Source organism: Centropristis striata, chromosome 11 (genome assembly GCF_030273125.1).
Source record: "Centropristis striata isolate RG_2023a ecotype Rhode Island chromosome 11, C.striata_1.0, whole genome shotgun sequence".
Lineage (NCBI taxonomy): Eukaryota > Metazoa > Chordata > Actinopteri > Perciformes > Serranidae > Centropristis > Centropristis striata.
In genome coordinates, this window is record NC_081527.1 from 12,459,561 (window position 1) to 12,475,265 (window position 15,705).

General features: G+C 38.4%; 2 protein-coding genes across 2 annotated transcripts; both read right to left on the reverse strand.

Moving 5' to 3' along the window:
- Positions 1-74: 74 nt before the first annotated feature.
- On the reverse strand, positions 75-2,875 carry rps15 (ribosomal protein S15). The gene is made up of 4 exons (XM_059343714.1): positions 2,737-2,875; positions 2,243-2,328; positions 1,555-1,789; positions 75-236 (listed from the first exon to the last, which is right to left on the reverse strand). The coding sequence occupies exons 1-4, from the start codon at positions 2,737-2,739 to the stop codon at positions 123-125; spliced, it is 438 nt and encodes a 145-aa protein (XP_059199697.1). The 5' UTR covers positions 2,740-2,875; the 3' UTR covers positions 75-122.
- Positions 2,876-4,849: 1,974 nt separating this feature from the next.
- cnn2 (calponin 2) lies at positions 4,850-14,805 on the reverse strand. The gene is made up of 7 exons (XM_059344859.1): positions 14,633-14,805; positions 10,505-10,626; positions 10,323-10,389; positions 9,738-9,875; positions 9,533-9,649; positions 6,414-6,560; positions 4,850-6,180 (listed from the first exon to the last, which is right to left on the reverse strand). The coding sequence occupies exons 1-7, from the start codon at positions 14,684-14,686 to the stop codon at positions 5,875-5,877; spliced, it is 951 nt and encodes a 316-aa protein (XP_059200842.1). The 5' UTR covers positions 14,687-14,805; the 3' UTR covers positions 4,850-5,874.
- Positions 14,806-15,705: the final 900 nt, after the last annotated feature.

Genomic DNA, 15,705 nt, shown 5'->3' on the forward strand with positions numbered 1-15,705 from the left:
AACAAAATACCCTGTACACAAGCAACTTATCTTCACTTTTGAAATATTATGCTGAAGAAAGCAAAGCAGACACGTTTTTGGAGCGACCAGTTTTTTTTATTTATACAAATAATATAGCCATTCTACTTCAGAGGGATGAACCGAGAAGAGTGTGTGGCTCCAATACCAGGGCGACCGTGTTTGACTGGCTTGTAGGTGATGGAGAACTCGCCCAGGTAGTGGCCGCACATCTCAGGCTGTGGAGAGGAAAAACACTTTAGTAACAAGATCATAATCTGATGTCTGACAAGATGTACAGCTCTTAAAAAATGATTATCTACAACTAGAGGCTTTAAATCAGTGCTTTAGTATGGAAGAGCTAGGGGGTCAAAATACCATTCTGAATTAAGTATGTGTTGCTACAGAGAGGTTCCAATCCAAGAATCATTCTACAGGCTGTTATGTAAAATGTTCCTCAAAAGAATGGTTTTAACAGAAGAATTATGGGGGAAAATAGCCTTGCCATTGTAAATTATCCTGGCTATAGGCAATGTTTTTATTAGCACCTTTATACTGTAACATCCTGCCTCCTTTGTAACCAATTTAATGCTTACACAGGTATACTTTGTATAAGTTGTACTCAGTGTGGCATTTCCTCCCATGTGGCTATTTTCTACACAAAGTGGCAAACTCACAAGTGTACAACACAATTGCAGAACACAATCATATTAACAATCCCAAAATTACTTTTCAAAGCTATAGCAACGAAGATTGTCAAACGTATCAATACTTTTTCTACACCACGTTTAAAACCACTATCCATGAATTATATGACCCTGAATAAAACGGAACAAACCTATTTGCTTATTGACATTCAATTAGAATTGTACAAATACATAGAATGCTCAAACTGATGCTCGTTAGTTTGCAAATATACAATATTAAGCATTCTGTTTTTATTTAGGTTTAACACAATGTCTCAACTTTTGGAATTAGGATTGTATTTTTTTATTGAAAGTAGCAAACCTACTTAAAACCCCCCAAGAAAAACAGAATTGCAGTTCCAACTTTTTCCCTCTTTGCCATTGAATTTGAAGATGTATGAAGTATTGTTTTTGGTATACTTGCATCAAAGTTTACAATTGTGGTATTGTTATAACCTATTCATCTTGAGTTGTGCATCAATGATACTCATCAATTTTCAAAAACAATCATCTCTACGACTTCTCATTTGCAGCAACTGGCCAACCAGGTTCTCAAAGCTTCAACCTAATGTCTACTGCCTTATTAATGGGAGATAAAGGCCTTGTAGACAGACCCACAAACTACTTTCAATTGAGGCCAGCTACAGATGTTTAAGCAAACACTTCTGACCACCTACTCTGCATACACAAAAGCAATAGACCCCCAAATAACTACTTAAAAAAAAAGAAGCTAATTATGTTATACAACTGGCCCCAACATTAACTTAAGCTGGACTTACAAATGATGGCCCTTTACAGGAATGTGGCCAGAGGAATGGATAGGAGGTTTCAAAATGTTCAAATACACTCTCCCTGACCATTAATGCCTCACCTTGATTTCAACCTGGTTGAAAGTCTTGCCGTTGTACACTCCAACCATGGACCCGACCATCTCAGGCAGGATGACCATGTCCCTGAGGTGGGTCTTCACCACCTCTGGTTTCTCCATGGGGGGAGCCTCTTTCTTTGCTTTGCGCAGACGCTTCAGGAGGGACTGCTGCTTGCGGCGCAGGCCACGGTTCAGCCTCCTCCTCTGGCGGGCGCAGTACAGCTGCATCAGCTGCTCACTACACAGAGAGAGAGGGTGGTGTTGTCAATGAGGCCTCTTGCCCCGCTTAGAATAATTGCTACATGTTTTGTGTTATGTTGAACAGTGCAGTGTATTGGGAATTGTATTCTTTGTGCTGAAAGTACAAAAAAGGTACCATAGTACTATGAAGCATCAGGATAGATCCTGACTGGCTACACAGAGCTATTTCACACATACCCAATTAACACCATTTATTAATGAGTAGCCCCTAATTAAGCATAAGCAGACCCTGGAGAGTATCCCTAAACACTTGTGTTTAACAAATCTATCAATATAAATCTTATTAGAGCAACAACTAAACTTCTGGTTAGGGGCCAAGTGTGGGACTTTATGTATGAAAAGCTAAAGTTTACACTGTTTAGTAAACAGGATGTCAGTTTACCAGCTGACCACCATGCAACGTCAGTTGCTCAACTTCAGTGGCACTTACTAGGACATGTCCAGAAGCTGGTCCAGGTCCACACCTCTGTAGGTGAACTTCCTGAAGGTACGCTTCTTCTTGATCTCGGTATCCGCCTGGAAAAGACAGACATCACCCCAGCTAAGTATTTAGCTTGTACAGATAGAAGGTCGCTCAAAAGCGTCAATAAAGACGGGATTAAAAGTCACAAGAAAACGTTCACAGAGCAGCACATTAACGTTCATTCTGACCGACATTCGCATTGTAATTATCATATTTAGCAGCGAGTGCCGAGTACGTTGAACCACCGGGTTAGCTTAGCCACAGACGGCCATAGCTCAGGCTAATACACTGCCTTTAAAACATACATTAATCTGACACTATGAGCAACGATTTCCATCTGAATGCTTAGTGAACGCTTGTCACTGTTGGATAACACCGTCAGCTTTCTTAATCGGTTATTTTAGAGTTCAGATGCATATAGATTGTATTTTGAAAAGCTTCACAATCAGTTGAACACCTACCATCTTGCCTGAAGTTACGGGAGGAAAGAACGGGCGGAAATCTCGCAAGGCCTCATATCGCGCGATTTGGGGCAAACATCCGGTGGTGTTTTCCGGTGGCAACGCTGGGTGGCAGTCCCGGCTGTGAACACCAGGTGGTGCTCTGATACAATAACTCTAGTTTCTGTACAGTGTCAAGTTTCTTACCAACGTGTCCCCTTCTTTTCTTTTCTTTTTTTTTATTATTGTAGCAGAGTTATATCAGAAGGAAAAAGGAGAAATACTAATCAGAACAAAACTGAATGTGAATGTTTTTTTGTTTTTTTTTACAGACAAGTAGTTTAGAATTTGATGAAGGAATCGAAGCTGGAAGGCAGAAGTGGGACCAAGTTACAAGAACTGTCAAGTCTTTGCACTGAAGTCCCAAGTCTAAATAGACAAGTCCCAAGTCCTAACTTTGAGTTTCAAGTAACAAATCATAATTCAATTATTTATAGTAATTAATAATTAATCTGTATATGTTTTTGAGTCTGTATATTTTGCTATTTTCTGCTTTATGTAGTTCTATTGTTTTTCTATTCTTGGTTGGAGTAACGGGAGCTAATCCAAATTTCCCTCCAGGGATCAATGGAGAATATCTGATTCTGATAATGGTGCACTTTCCCCAATGTAATGTCATTTAAAATTACAGTATTATGAGAAAATATTACATTTGCAAAAAATCCTGAATGCCTTTTCAAATGTGTATTTAGTCTAATTTGTGAAAAGAAGTTTGTTAAAACAAATGCAACTGAACTATAACGAAAATAAAAATTTATTGTCAAAAGTGGATGACAGAATATTTATAAAAAGCTATGTACAAACAACGCAAGGAAAAAAAATACTTAATCATAATCAATAAATAAATATGAATCATAAAAAGTAGTAGTGCTTACACTGCACATTCACAGCATACAGCATGGATTCAGAGAGGGTATCAAGTATTTTCAAGTCAAAAGACTTAAGAGACACTGGGAACTCTGAGCATCTCCTTCAGTAGCAGACTGCGTAGCCACTGTCTAAGAAAGAACGCTTCTGCAGGTTGTTCATACTGGCTTCAATCAGACTGCTCGACAGCAGCACCACATAATACACCACTGTTTATTCCACCAGGTCACTTTACTGGTTTATTTATTTGCACTATCTCTGTTTTACATCGGACCATATCAGGGCTTCTGTATTTTTTCTATATTATTATATACCACTTATACTATACTGTGTATATCTCTGCATATATTTAAATATATTTATTCATTGATGTTCATACAATTACCTGCAACAACCCATTTAATCTATTTAACATGCTAAAATATATTTTCTCCAATGTGCAATATTTGTACAATGCAAAGAACTTTCAAGAAAACACACAAAAAATAATATGATAATAAATGCCAAATAGCAGAAATGTATGTATATAATGTGTATAGAATGTATGTATATGTCTTATTATTTACATTCTTTATTCTGTTTTCCATATATATGTGTTTGTATCTTAAGCTGCTGTGACAACTAAATTTCCCCACTGCAAGATAAATAAAGTCATATCTTATCTTGATATCCAAGTGATATCAAGTCATTGGTGTTGAGGTCCAAGTCAACTTACAAGTATTTTTATTTTTTAACTTCTGTATTTTAATTTGATGCTGCTTTATCCTTCTACTCCACTACAGGGGATTATCTATACTATATACTTATTGATGCACTAGTTATTTGATCGTTACTGGTCTTGATTTATGTGTGTGTCATAACTGACTGATCTCAATATACTTTTATTACTGATGGTGTTCTTGAGATCCACTGCAGTTTCATAAGGAAGTATGATACTGTTGTGTGCAGTAAGAGTGAAACTTGTGGGCTGCACCTAGAAGAAGTTATATAACTTTATGTTTTAGCAGTAATCTTCTGCAGTCAACTGGTTTATCATCTCACCAGTTATCTATTTTTTTTTAAATATCTTGATTAAAATGTTCTCATGCAGCTACTAACTGATATTTGTGCATTACCAGAACATTTGACTGACTACTGCACATTAAATGAATAAATCCTATCCTTTGTGCCAAACAGAACCTTTTAGAAAACCAAATCAACACATGAGAATGAATACACATCTTTATTACACCGTATTCACAAAAGCATACTTCAATTCAAACTTTTCTTTGAAAGTACAGTCCAATACTAAATGTTTTTCAGAGACAAGGTACAAAACGGCCCCCATTCAAATCAAAAATATGCATAAATAATAATCTTGAATGATCAAATGATATGATTGGTTTGCATATCATCCAATAATTAAGATTGATTAACTTAAACATTACTACTCACTGACAAAAAGAAAGAAGAATCCAGTATTCTTGCTTGGAATGTTCAAAACTCAACTTTGTGTTTTTGTTTCCACTCCCCCACTGTCCAAAGAAAACAAGCTTAACTCCAGTTGTACTGGTTATGCAAACAAGGGAAATATTTCCTCCATTAAAAAAAAAAGAAAAAACAGTGAAATGAATGAGAAAAGATACAGTATGAAAAGGTAAGACTAGTTTGTTCGAAAAAGAAATTGTTCCCTAATCTCTCTGAACAACTAAAGTGTTCGCAAATGACCAATACTGAGGGGAAAACCAAGACACATGTACATTCTCATTCACAGGAATTATGTTTTCATACAGAGATTACAGATAAACACAAGCGTGGGTGTTTTGATCAAAGCATGATTCTTAAAAATGTTTTTTTTTGTATTCAACTCCCTAATGTTTCACTTTTAATTTCATGTTGCCCTTACAAAAACCTGGGGATCTCCCTTAATGCAACTAATCAGTCAGCAAAAACACTGAGGAAAAGGGAAAAAAAAACCCAACAAGGGCTTTGGCACTTTAAAAAAAATCCCTGGGATAGAAAACTAGCTAAGCCAAACAGATTGGCTTTTGTGGTCACTTTAAATACAAAAGTCACAGGAATGCAGTTCATCATGATATGTGTAACATCGGTTTTTGCACAAACAGGGGTAGGAAAACAATTTCATACAATACTAAAAAGGATGATCCCCCAAAAAGGTGCAACATCCTGTGTATATAAAAATAACAGTTTCTCTCTGCTCTTTCCCTTCCTCAGCTCCTTTCTTCCTTTTTTCTAGTAATCTGTCCCGTCCTCCTGGTACACCGGCTCTTCTTCTTGGTAACCTTGGTAACCCTCGTCTTGGAAATCTGGGATGTACTCGTGGGGGGCACCTCCTCCGTTCTGATCATCTGCAACCTCTCCTGCTCTACAGTATTTGGCGTCGAAGATCTGCCGTCCCAGGCCGAAGTTCTGGCCGCTCTGATTGGCTCCCTGGTTGTAACCCATCTGAAGGGACATGGTGCTGTTGTCACACTTGGCGGTGCCCAGTTTTTTTTCGTCGTAAATGGCACGCCTTGTCCCTGGAGCTGTCATACCAGCCTGTAGTAAAGACATTTCGCAACGTTATAATATATATACACAACTTGTGTCAGGTCACATGATTTGCATAACAGCCAGTTTTGTCTTGCTGAAGACAATCCAGGAGTTTGCAGCTTTCTACAAGACTAAACAAGACATGTGTAAGGACAGAGAATACTCAATGCCCCGAGGCTCATTTTCTTTAGAGTCCTATAATTATGACTTCATGAAGATTTTGGAACATGTTGCAGTACCTGGCTCGCTCCCTTGTTGGTTCCCATTTGCAGGCTGATGGTTGTGTTGTCCATGGGAGGCTGGATTGCAGCTTTGCTGTCATATAAATGCCTCCTGGTGCCATATGCGTTCATACCTGCCTGGCTTGCGCACTTATTGGTCCCCATCTAAAAGACAGAAGCATCACAACAAATGAAAAAAAAGTTTGACCTCTTTCTTAACCATTTTAATTACTCAAGCCTTGTTTTTACTGTAAAACAGCAAGTAGATAGATCTTTGTCACTGTCACCAGTACAATAAAATGAGAAAACATGCTCACTAGTCGTGCGATTTCCATAATAAAATCCCTAAAATATATAAAATAGCTACAATGGCAGAAGGCAATAAAAAAAGATAAAACTTGTAATAATAAATAAAAGCAGCAATCATATAGACATTCTGTTAGTTATTGCACAACCCTGATCAGAAAACAATTGTGTTGGTTAATTCTTTGTACTGCAGTTGGATATAAAAACTGTTCTTGAACCAGTTTGTCCTTGTTTTTAATGGATCTGTATCTTTTGCCTTATGGCAACAGTTCAAAAAGTGAGTGTCCAGGGTGGGAATTGTCCTTAATTATGCCCTCGGCCTTTTTCCAGGCAGCTGAAACCGTGTTGTTATTCCAGTGTGAGGAGTGCAAGTCGAATTTCTTCAATACTTATTTTACAATTTTCCAAGTGTTGGCAGTATTTGCTTTGTTTTTTAACAACCTCATTTTGTCTCCACTGTGCACAGTCTGCATTTCATTGGGCATTACACTTGTACTGAGGAGTAAAAAAATAAAATATATTTTTTTACAGGGTCTGGTTAGTGCCAATGCTTTTGTTTTTGGTAACATTTGAAATGAAACCTGTAGAATAAAGTGATTTTGATGAAATATCACTCTTAACCTTCAATTTGATTATTTTCCCTGATGGAAGCATTCACACAAGACTGTCTGATGATCATTTCAATTTTTACAGTTTCTGGTTGTAATAAATGGTGTAATTTTGGCAATTATTTAAAGGAAGCATGCTTTGGGGCTGTGGGGTTCAAAGGGTTAAACCACTTGCAGCAACAACCAACAGCGGTAAAATGTTGTGTAATCTCACCATGAATGAGTGACGTTCATGTCATCGTGACACATGGCAAACATAGTTTACAGTTTCAGTCAGCTGTCAGCTTTGACTGCACCACCATCAAAGGAAGTTGTGAACAGTAAGTTGTATTGTACGTTCTTCTCACTGTGTATGTAGCCTTCAGTCACCCGACATATTTCTTGGCAACAGAAGCAGTGACAAAACAGAGGCATTGAGAACAATGAGCAGTATTTGTACTAAAGCACGCCATGATTGAGTCGAGTTTCGGAAAAGTTTCGACACTTGCAGCCTTGAGTTCAGCATTCAAGCAGGTGAAGTGCTTCAGCAGTCAGATTCAGCAGACAAATAATAAGCTGAACTGTTTTGAGAACCACTGTCAGACATGAAACATATTTTAAATACTGAATGTAAATAAAATGAATGTGCAGTCATTTAAATAAACTGAACTCTGTGCATACTGACTCAAGCTGTGTACACACAGACTAAAATCAGTTTGTGCTGGTTTGAGCAGTTAGATCTACAAGTGCAGTAGTCCAGTCTGTGATATGCAAATCTGCAAGATCAACCACTATATATAGGGTTATAAAATTCAAGCACTTTCAAAGTGCCTAGTTTACATAATTCATAAATACCTACAGCAAGCGATGTGTATTAAAACCTTCACTTTACAAACTGTTTATATTAACTCTGACTGTATGTTTTCCATCATGATTATTTAATGTTCTCCCTTTTCCAGAGTATAGTGCTTGTTGAAAAATCAGGCCTTTTTCAAGGACCAAATTCAAAACATCTTCAGAACCTTAAAAACTTAAGATACGATTGAGCATTTTCTAAACTTTCAACACTTTGTACCAACCAGTTATATATGCCTGGATGTTTATTTCCAACTATTATATTCATGTCAAACTATGGTTGCGCCTAGCTGAAGCCTCATTATAGCAGCTGTGCACTTATTACGTACATTTATTATCATTATGTTCAAATATCTAATGCATATACTAAAGTCACAAAAATGACCATTGCCGCTTGCTAAAATAAAACTGCAAAACCTACTTGAGTCATATTTAAATTTGCATGGGTGTGTATTTATGTTTCCATGGCCACACCTTGGTTTGAGAAAAAAAAAAAAAAAAGTGTTGTTCCATTCAATTGCAGGGCTGAGGACAGAAGTTTCATGGGAGTTGTGGTACAATTGTACCAGGTCTTCGTATCGCAGCTTACTGCATCAAGTTTGATCAACTTCATGTGCAGCAGGGCACTGTTGGTACCAGTGAACGTGTGTTTAGATATGGACTAATCGTATTACTACAACTGGCAGGTTGTTTTTCTGTAATCTGGCTGACAAACAAAGCAAAGCTAAAAATAAATTAATTAACTTGAGTTTCCAATCTATATGGAAGGGAATGAGGGCCAGGTAGGAGAACAAAAATAAATGATTACTAAGTTCGAGAATAAAGTCGAAATACAATGTAGAGAAAATATGTATATTATATAATACAATATAGGTAAAAATAAATAAATAATAATTTAAAAAAATGACATTACATCAAAGCAGATTTTCCCCCCAAAAATAGTTATGATAGCATACTACCAAAAATAGCTCATTTATGTGTAGGGGGATTTTAGTACTACAACATCTTAAATATTGTTGTTATTGCTCATTTCATGATGTTTGTGTAGACTGCAAGCTACAACCTGATTTTCATACAGTTCGGATAGACGCTGTGTCTCTGAAATCAATGTTACTCTGATGACTTATTGACACAAATCTGAATATCTTTTGACCTTTGCCAAAAACAAAAAGTTTACTTTATGCTTGGTCATTTCAATGTTTTTCTCAAGATCAACCAACCAATTCTCGACATCTCAACTTCATTCATGTTATTTCGACTTTTTTCTTGAATTGCATAATGAAAAAAAAAAAAAAATCCTCCTCTCATTTTTTCTCCTACCTGGCCCCAATCCTCTTCCGTAGATCTAAAAATGATCTGCTGCTGGCAAAAAAATAAAAAAATATATACCTGCAGGCCAATGACGCACTGTCCAGCCTTCATCTTTTCCTCATCAAACATCCTCTCCTGTTTGTCAGCGTACTTCACCCCGATGTCCACTCGAGACTGCATGCCCTTAGTCTTAGCCTGAGAGAAATTATGCATCATAAGTATACTTTAACTTTGCATGACAGACATAGAAAACAAAAACATAACTAGGATTTCCAAGACTTACCATGCTAGCGAGTGCGAGCAGTGACGTCTGGACCTGCGTCATGTTGCCGTTCTCAAACAGGTCATTGGCTTCGAAGATGTCGTGAGGCTTCAGGCCGTACATTGTGGTGGCTTTGGTGAAGTTTGTCAGGTTCTCCAGCTAGAAGAAAACAGTTTAAACAACATCAATAAAAGATGTGTGTGCAGGAATTTGTGACAGAAGCGTGATTAGTATGCAAATGTTAAATTTTGTTATTAAGAAGCAGCCCTGTAGCATTAAAAACAGCTTGCGTTTGCATAATTCAGCCAAAGTCTCAGATGAGGGTGTGTGTGTTTACTGTGACTGGCTGCACCTTAGTGAATAAACCAGTTTTAGAAACAAGCCAAAGTGTCAGCTACCAATACAAGGATCACCTTGACTGAGCATGATTCAGTTTATTGGCATTTTAACTGGAAGAACACACTCAAAAAGCACAACACGGCAGCACAGGGAGCCATTTGTTACCTAAGTGCCAAAGCAATTTTCTAGTTAAAGAGGGTTACCTCAACACACCAATTTTACCGCACCCTTAATTGGCCAAAAAGCATGCGTCATCATCTAACTCACCTGATGCCAGTTCAGCGCAGACTGGTTGATCTTTTTCACAGAGCCTGGGGCAAGTTCATTGATAAGACTGTGGGGGGAAAAAAAGGAAAATATTAAACTTTTTCCACACCATGTTCAAAATAAAACAAATGATCAGGGCCGTCATGGTGCAGTGTGAAGGACAATCTGTTATCTCTGCTTACTTGCACAGAATGACTCCATTCTTCAGGCCTTTCTGGAAGTCGGGCCCGATGGAAGCGCCAGTGACGTCTTCGATCCAGATCCTCAGCTCCTCCTCCTTTTGAGGGTCGTACTTCTGTGCGATCTGGTTGGGCAGACAGGTCAAAGGTCACATGTGTTCCACAAGCAGCAATAATAGCCAGGAGGTGATTTGTTAAACACTAAATGCATTCATGGAGTTTGTCACTGACTTCTTCTTAGTTACCAGATAAAAAAAAAAAAAAAAAAAGTTCTGGTCCCCAATGACCTCCTACTTGAGCACACAAAGGACACTTTTATAACATACAGATCACTGAGCTGCATCCACACGTTAACATTTGTCCTCAAAACTGGAATTTGGATCTCTTTGGATCACTCCATAAATCAGAAAATACTGTTAACAGCAATAAAATAGAAAAAATGCACTTTGGCCATGATTTGAGTAGGGCTGGGTGATACGGCAAGTAATTTCATTTCTCAAGAACTATGTATATCAAAATACTTTGACTATTCAATAAATATATACTGTGAAAGAAACCACCCACGTAAGCAAAACAGCATCTCTATGGTTCATTTGAGTTCCCTCCCATGTGCAGCATCAGACTATAAAGCTCTGTCCAAATGATGCAAATATCATCATAATGCAGTCCAGACGCTGTTTTTTCAACATTACGATAGAAATGATATAGAGATGTGTATAAATACACACACGACAGAAGTGTAGGGTTTAGGTACCCAATCCAAAAATGTCCAGACTCTCGTTTTTGTAAGAATTGAATGTGACTATAAAAGATATAACTGCCAAAAAAGCAGATGGTTGCCTTCTTGACACCGAGAAGCAGAATGGAAAAGGAGCTCTTTTTAATTTTACGGCCCATGTCAGTTAATCTAGCTGGTATGACACGCCACGAGACAACCAAATGTAGGTTTGTTTATTCAAAAATTCATGAGCTATGAGTTATGTCGACGTAATACCAGATTATGTTGAAATTCAGGCCTTTTTTCAAGGATTATATTCAAAGTCAAGCATATTCCTTCCTAACCTTGAACTCTTGTTGGCTTTGTATGAATCCTCATTGGTTTGGCGATAATGCGTCTTATCTGGCGCTACTTCCGCTTTCACACACAATTTAGGATTTATAAGAATTTCAGAAAGATGGCTTTAAAATGTGGCTGAATTAACGTTTGTCTTCAAAAAGTTTATTATGACTGCATGAGATCATGTTTCATGGTCACCTCTGCCTCAGTATAACATGCTACGTCTACAGAGGGGGTTTTGTCTTGTTTAGCCCTCATAAATAAAAGGTGACACTGACCTGACCTAGCGCGCACACACACACACACACACATCCTGTTTGTTAAAGTGCTAAATTCTCCTCTGAAACACAGGAAGGCAGTGGCTGACAGAGTGGGAGGGAGGGGAGTTTTAAGGGGCTTAACGTCGCACAAAGATTGACTTTCTTTCTGAGGGCGTCACTGTTGAGGTGTTGTTTTAATTAACAAGCCTGTAAGAGTAAAAACATGCTACGCTGGTTCTGAAAGAGGCCATTCAGGAAGCGCCTTATGATCACATAAACAGCAGTCAAATCTATTGTGTGAACGACTGGAAAGCAGAAATGAAAGAAGAGCAGCAAAAATCTGAAGCAGGTATTGATTTCTCCTCTCCAGTGAAGGATAAGGTGTTGACTGAGCTGCGTGCAAACCCACAGCCAGCTAACAAGCTCTCTCTGTCCCGAGGGCAACGAGAAGCTGAACCGCAGAGCTCAAACTACCATATACATAGCAGCCACGCTACACTCACAGCTGGTTGTACTCTCAAGGAATGTCTGTCTTGTAATTACATTTCCTTCATTCAAGTTATCCCCATATTAAAAAAAAACACTAGCCAGTTTAATTGCCCACAAAGAATCCTACAGATATAATTTGCAGAGACAAGCTGAACACAAGGAATTTACCCCACAGTGGTTGAATAAAAAGAGCTGAATGAAGCGGAGAGGGAGCAGAACTGCGTGTTGATCCAATAAACCAAGACAGAGAGTCGCTTATTGCAGTCGGTCAACTCTGGGATCATCGTTTAAAAAGGGACAGTTCACCCCAAAATATATTCAAGGCTGTTTTGGTGCGAGTTAAAGAGTGTTTGCCTTCACTTGAACTATTCTAGAAAGAAAATAGTTCCTACATGAACAAGTTCTGTGGGTTATCTTGAGTAACCAGGTCATATTTTCTGGAAAAAGACACTTTTTGAGCAGCACAAACCAAGTGCCTTTTAATTCCATTATATTCGAGAGAAGCAGACTTCTTAACAGACGATATCTCCAACAATCTTCAGTCATGGAAAAAAATATAGTTATTAAACCACCCTTGTTTGTTTTTCTTCAATTTCTTGTTCATTTTAATATACAAGAGCCGATATCTAGCCATTTTCCATGGTTTTTGGGTATCAAGAAACTTTTAACTTAATTTAACTCTTATGAGCCATTTTTGTTGTTATCATTATATTCGTCCAAAAAAAAAAAAAAAAATGTACCTTTAGTTGTACCAGGCATTAAAATGAACAAGATATTAGAGAAAACAATGGTGGTATAATACTAATAATTTATATATTATATAACTTTCCATGACTGTAGATGAATAAACATCACTACAGGTGAGAGGAAAGATATGAATTTTAGGTTGAACTGTCCCTTTAACTTTCTACATCTGAGTTTTTTTAGTTTTAAAAGTTAAAGGGGGACTGAGGAGGAGTGTAAATCCTTAAATACCTCACATTTCACCCAGCGGGCTACGTCACCGACGGCAGGAAATACCACTCAAGTCAACCCCCCATCTCCCCTCCCCTTCAAGGACATCACTGGTCACAGACAGAGGAAATCTATGTGTTTTCTTTACGTCCGGCACATGTTGTTCTGTGGAGGTTTGAGGAGGAGGCATGACCCTTTCTCTCCTATACAAGGGCACAGCCAAGGAATGCAGATTAAAGGGAAAGAAAACAGCTGAAGGTGAAACACTGGTAGGTTCAGATGTGCTGAGAGAAGAGTAAGCAACACCTTATGGAAGATTAACTGCATCCCATGTCGTTTTTTCCCCCTTTTTCCCTTTTAGTGAGATAGAAAAAACAAAGTGGGTGAGAAAATGGCTAAGATATGAAAAAAAAAAACACCTTGTGTTTCATTAGTAATGAAGGATGAACCCGTTATAACACAGTAAGAAAAAAAGAAAAGTCCCAACAGTTATACAGCTTAATGTGATACACACTAACGTGGTCACGGAGGTAATCTCCAGCATCAGTCTTGGTATTTTAAGTGGATCCGGGTGTGCAGACAGGTCAAAAATAAACAAAGTGCTTTCCTCATCAAGGCGGCACTCAAAAAGTTACACATTAGCATAGAGTGGGTCATTTAGCAGACTGTTGGGTTTGTGTCACTTAAATTCCCACTCAGACTGATTTTGCACAGCTCAACTTCCTGCACTGATCTGACCTGATTTTGAGCGAAGAAAAAGTTTTAGCAAGAGAAGCAGCACGGCACCTTACCACAAGGGGGGAAGTAGGAAACTATTCTGGCTGTTTAATAAGCAGCAATAAAAAGACAGAGGGAAGGGGAATAATGGAGATGGATGGCATCCAATCCCGGGACTAATAGATTACATTATCTGCTAATGCGGGTCACAACGCCGGGCAATAATAGGCTGCACGGGGCATGGAAAGTGCTGGAAACGGGGATAACTATTTTGCCACAACGACACACTTCTTCGCCAAGCGGGACAACGCCCATAGTCTGCTTTTAACTTTGTTTCCTGCGTGGGAAAATCGATATTCTGCATTTTCCAGGTGTAAAACGCAAAGATAAAAGTGAAGTGCTCACACTCAACGAGTTTTATCAAGTTTGTTAAGTTCGTTTTATACCGTAAAAAACACTTTAAAATATCCCTTTACATCTTTTTTTCCATCCTCCTCTAAATATCTGACCTGAGCACGCGTATCAAAATGGAGGCCAGGTGACTATGATGCTCGCGGTCCGCGAAAAGCTCAGTGAGTGGATGCTGGGAAGAAAAAGTTCAATACATACTTTATATGACATGATAAAAATAAATTAAAATACATTTGCACCTACCTTGTTTTTTATTTCCGCTGATAACCCGTAGGCAGGACCTTTGGTGAAAGCCATTGTCAAAGAGTTGGGATTGTTCTGTCTGGGTAAAAAATTAAAGACAGCTACTGGAGCATAAACAGTGCGCTAAATAATCTTCGACTTTCTCTTCCAATGAGACCTCGGCGTGAACTAAATACTTCCTTTCTCTTTCACGGCCTCCAATTAAAACGCTCCCACGGTTTCGACCAAAGAGTATCGATCCAAGTGTCAAGATAGTTCACTGCTGATCGTCCACCGGATATGGAACGGCGCGAAAACTTAGAAATGCAACATTCATTACACGGAGTACGTTTTGTTTGGATGTTATTATGGAGTAAGACTCTATATAAGATGTACTAGTAGCCTGCATTCAAACAACTTCACAAAAACTACAAATTCGTCCCTAGTAAGCAATGTACGTATCAGTTTCACCAATCACGGAAGAACGCCGACAGGACTCCTCTTGCTTCTCCTGTATACTCTTTGGTTATACGCTTCGTTAATCGATCCTAGACTCCACCTTTTCCCTTCTCTTCCTTAGATCGCGATTGACATCAAAAACTCCTTATATGGAAGGAAACTTCCCAAATTCCTCAATGGTGGGAGTGATCCACAGGTCCCACCCTGCATACCAGACTTGCAGCGGACTAGACAAATTGTCGCACTTTTTTGAGTCACTGTCGAAAAGAAGAAAAAAGTTTTGAGGAACTGAACTAAGCACAATGAGCTACTGGGGTGACGTAATGTCGGCGCTATGGGGTTTTAGATAACACATAGAGCTTCCCTTCACACGCCAGGATTTGTACATCTGCTGCAGGAAAAATGTCTTAAACTGATTTACAACCGCTTACACTGCAGAATTGCTTACTTTACATATTAACGGAACAGTGAATAATTGAATCAGACAGAGAGTTGAAAAGGCCAGTGGTGTCTTTCTTGTCTGTCTTTCAGTTCCACATAGAAACTGCAAGTCTGGTCTGCACCATGTTGCTTTTCTATAAATGAAAAGCAGTGATTTGGAAATGGAAAACACTTCAAATGTAGTTTATCTGACA

Excerpts from the sequence above, each read along its gene's own strand:
- rps15 (XM_059343714.1), bottom strand. Across the intron at positions 1,790-2,242 it reads CAGCTTCTGGACATGTCCTA|TGAGCAGCTGATGCAGCTGT; the intron begins GTAAGTGCCACT and ends CTCTCTGTGTAG. Across the intron at positions 237-1,554 it reads TCAACCAGGTTGAAATCAAG|CCTGAGATGTGCGGCCACTA; the intron begins GTGAGGCATTAA and ends TCCTCTCCACAG.
- cnn2 (XM_059344859.1), bottom strand. The coding sequence starts at position 14,686 with ATGGCTTTCACCAAAGGTCCTGCCTACGGGTTATCAGCGGAAATAAAA. Across the intron at positions 10,627-14,632 it reads CAGCGGAAATAAAAAACAAG|ATCGCACAGAAGTACGACCC; the intron begins GTAGGTGCAAAT and ends CTGCCCAACCAG. Across the intron at positions 6,561-9,532 it reads AGTGCGTCATTGGCCTGCAG|ATGGGGACCAATAAGTGCGC; the intron begins GTATATATTTTT and ends TCTGTCTTTTAG.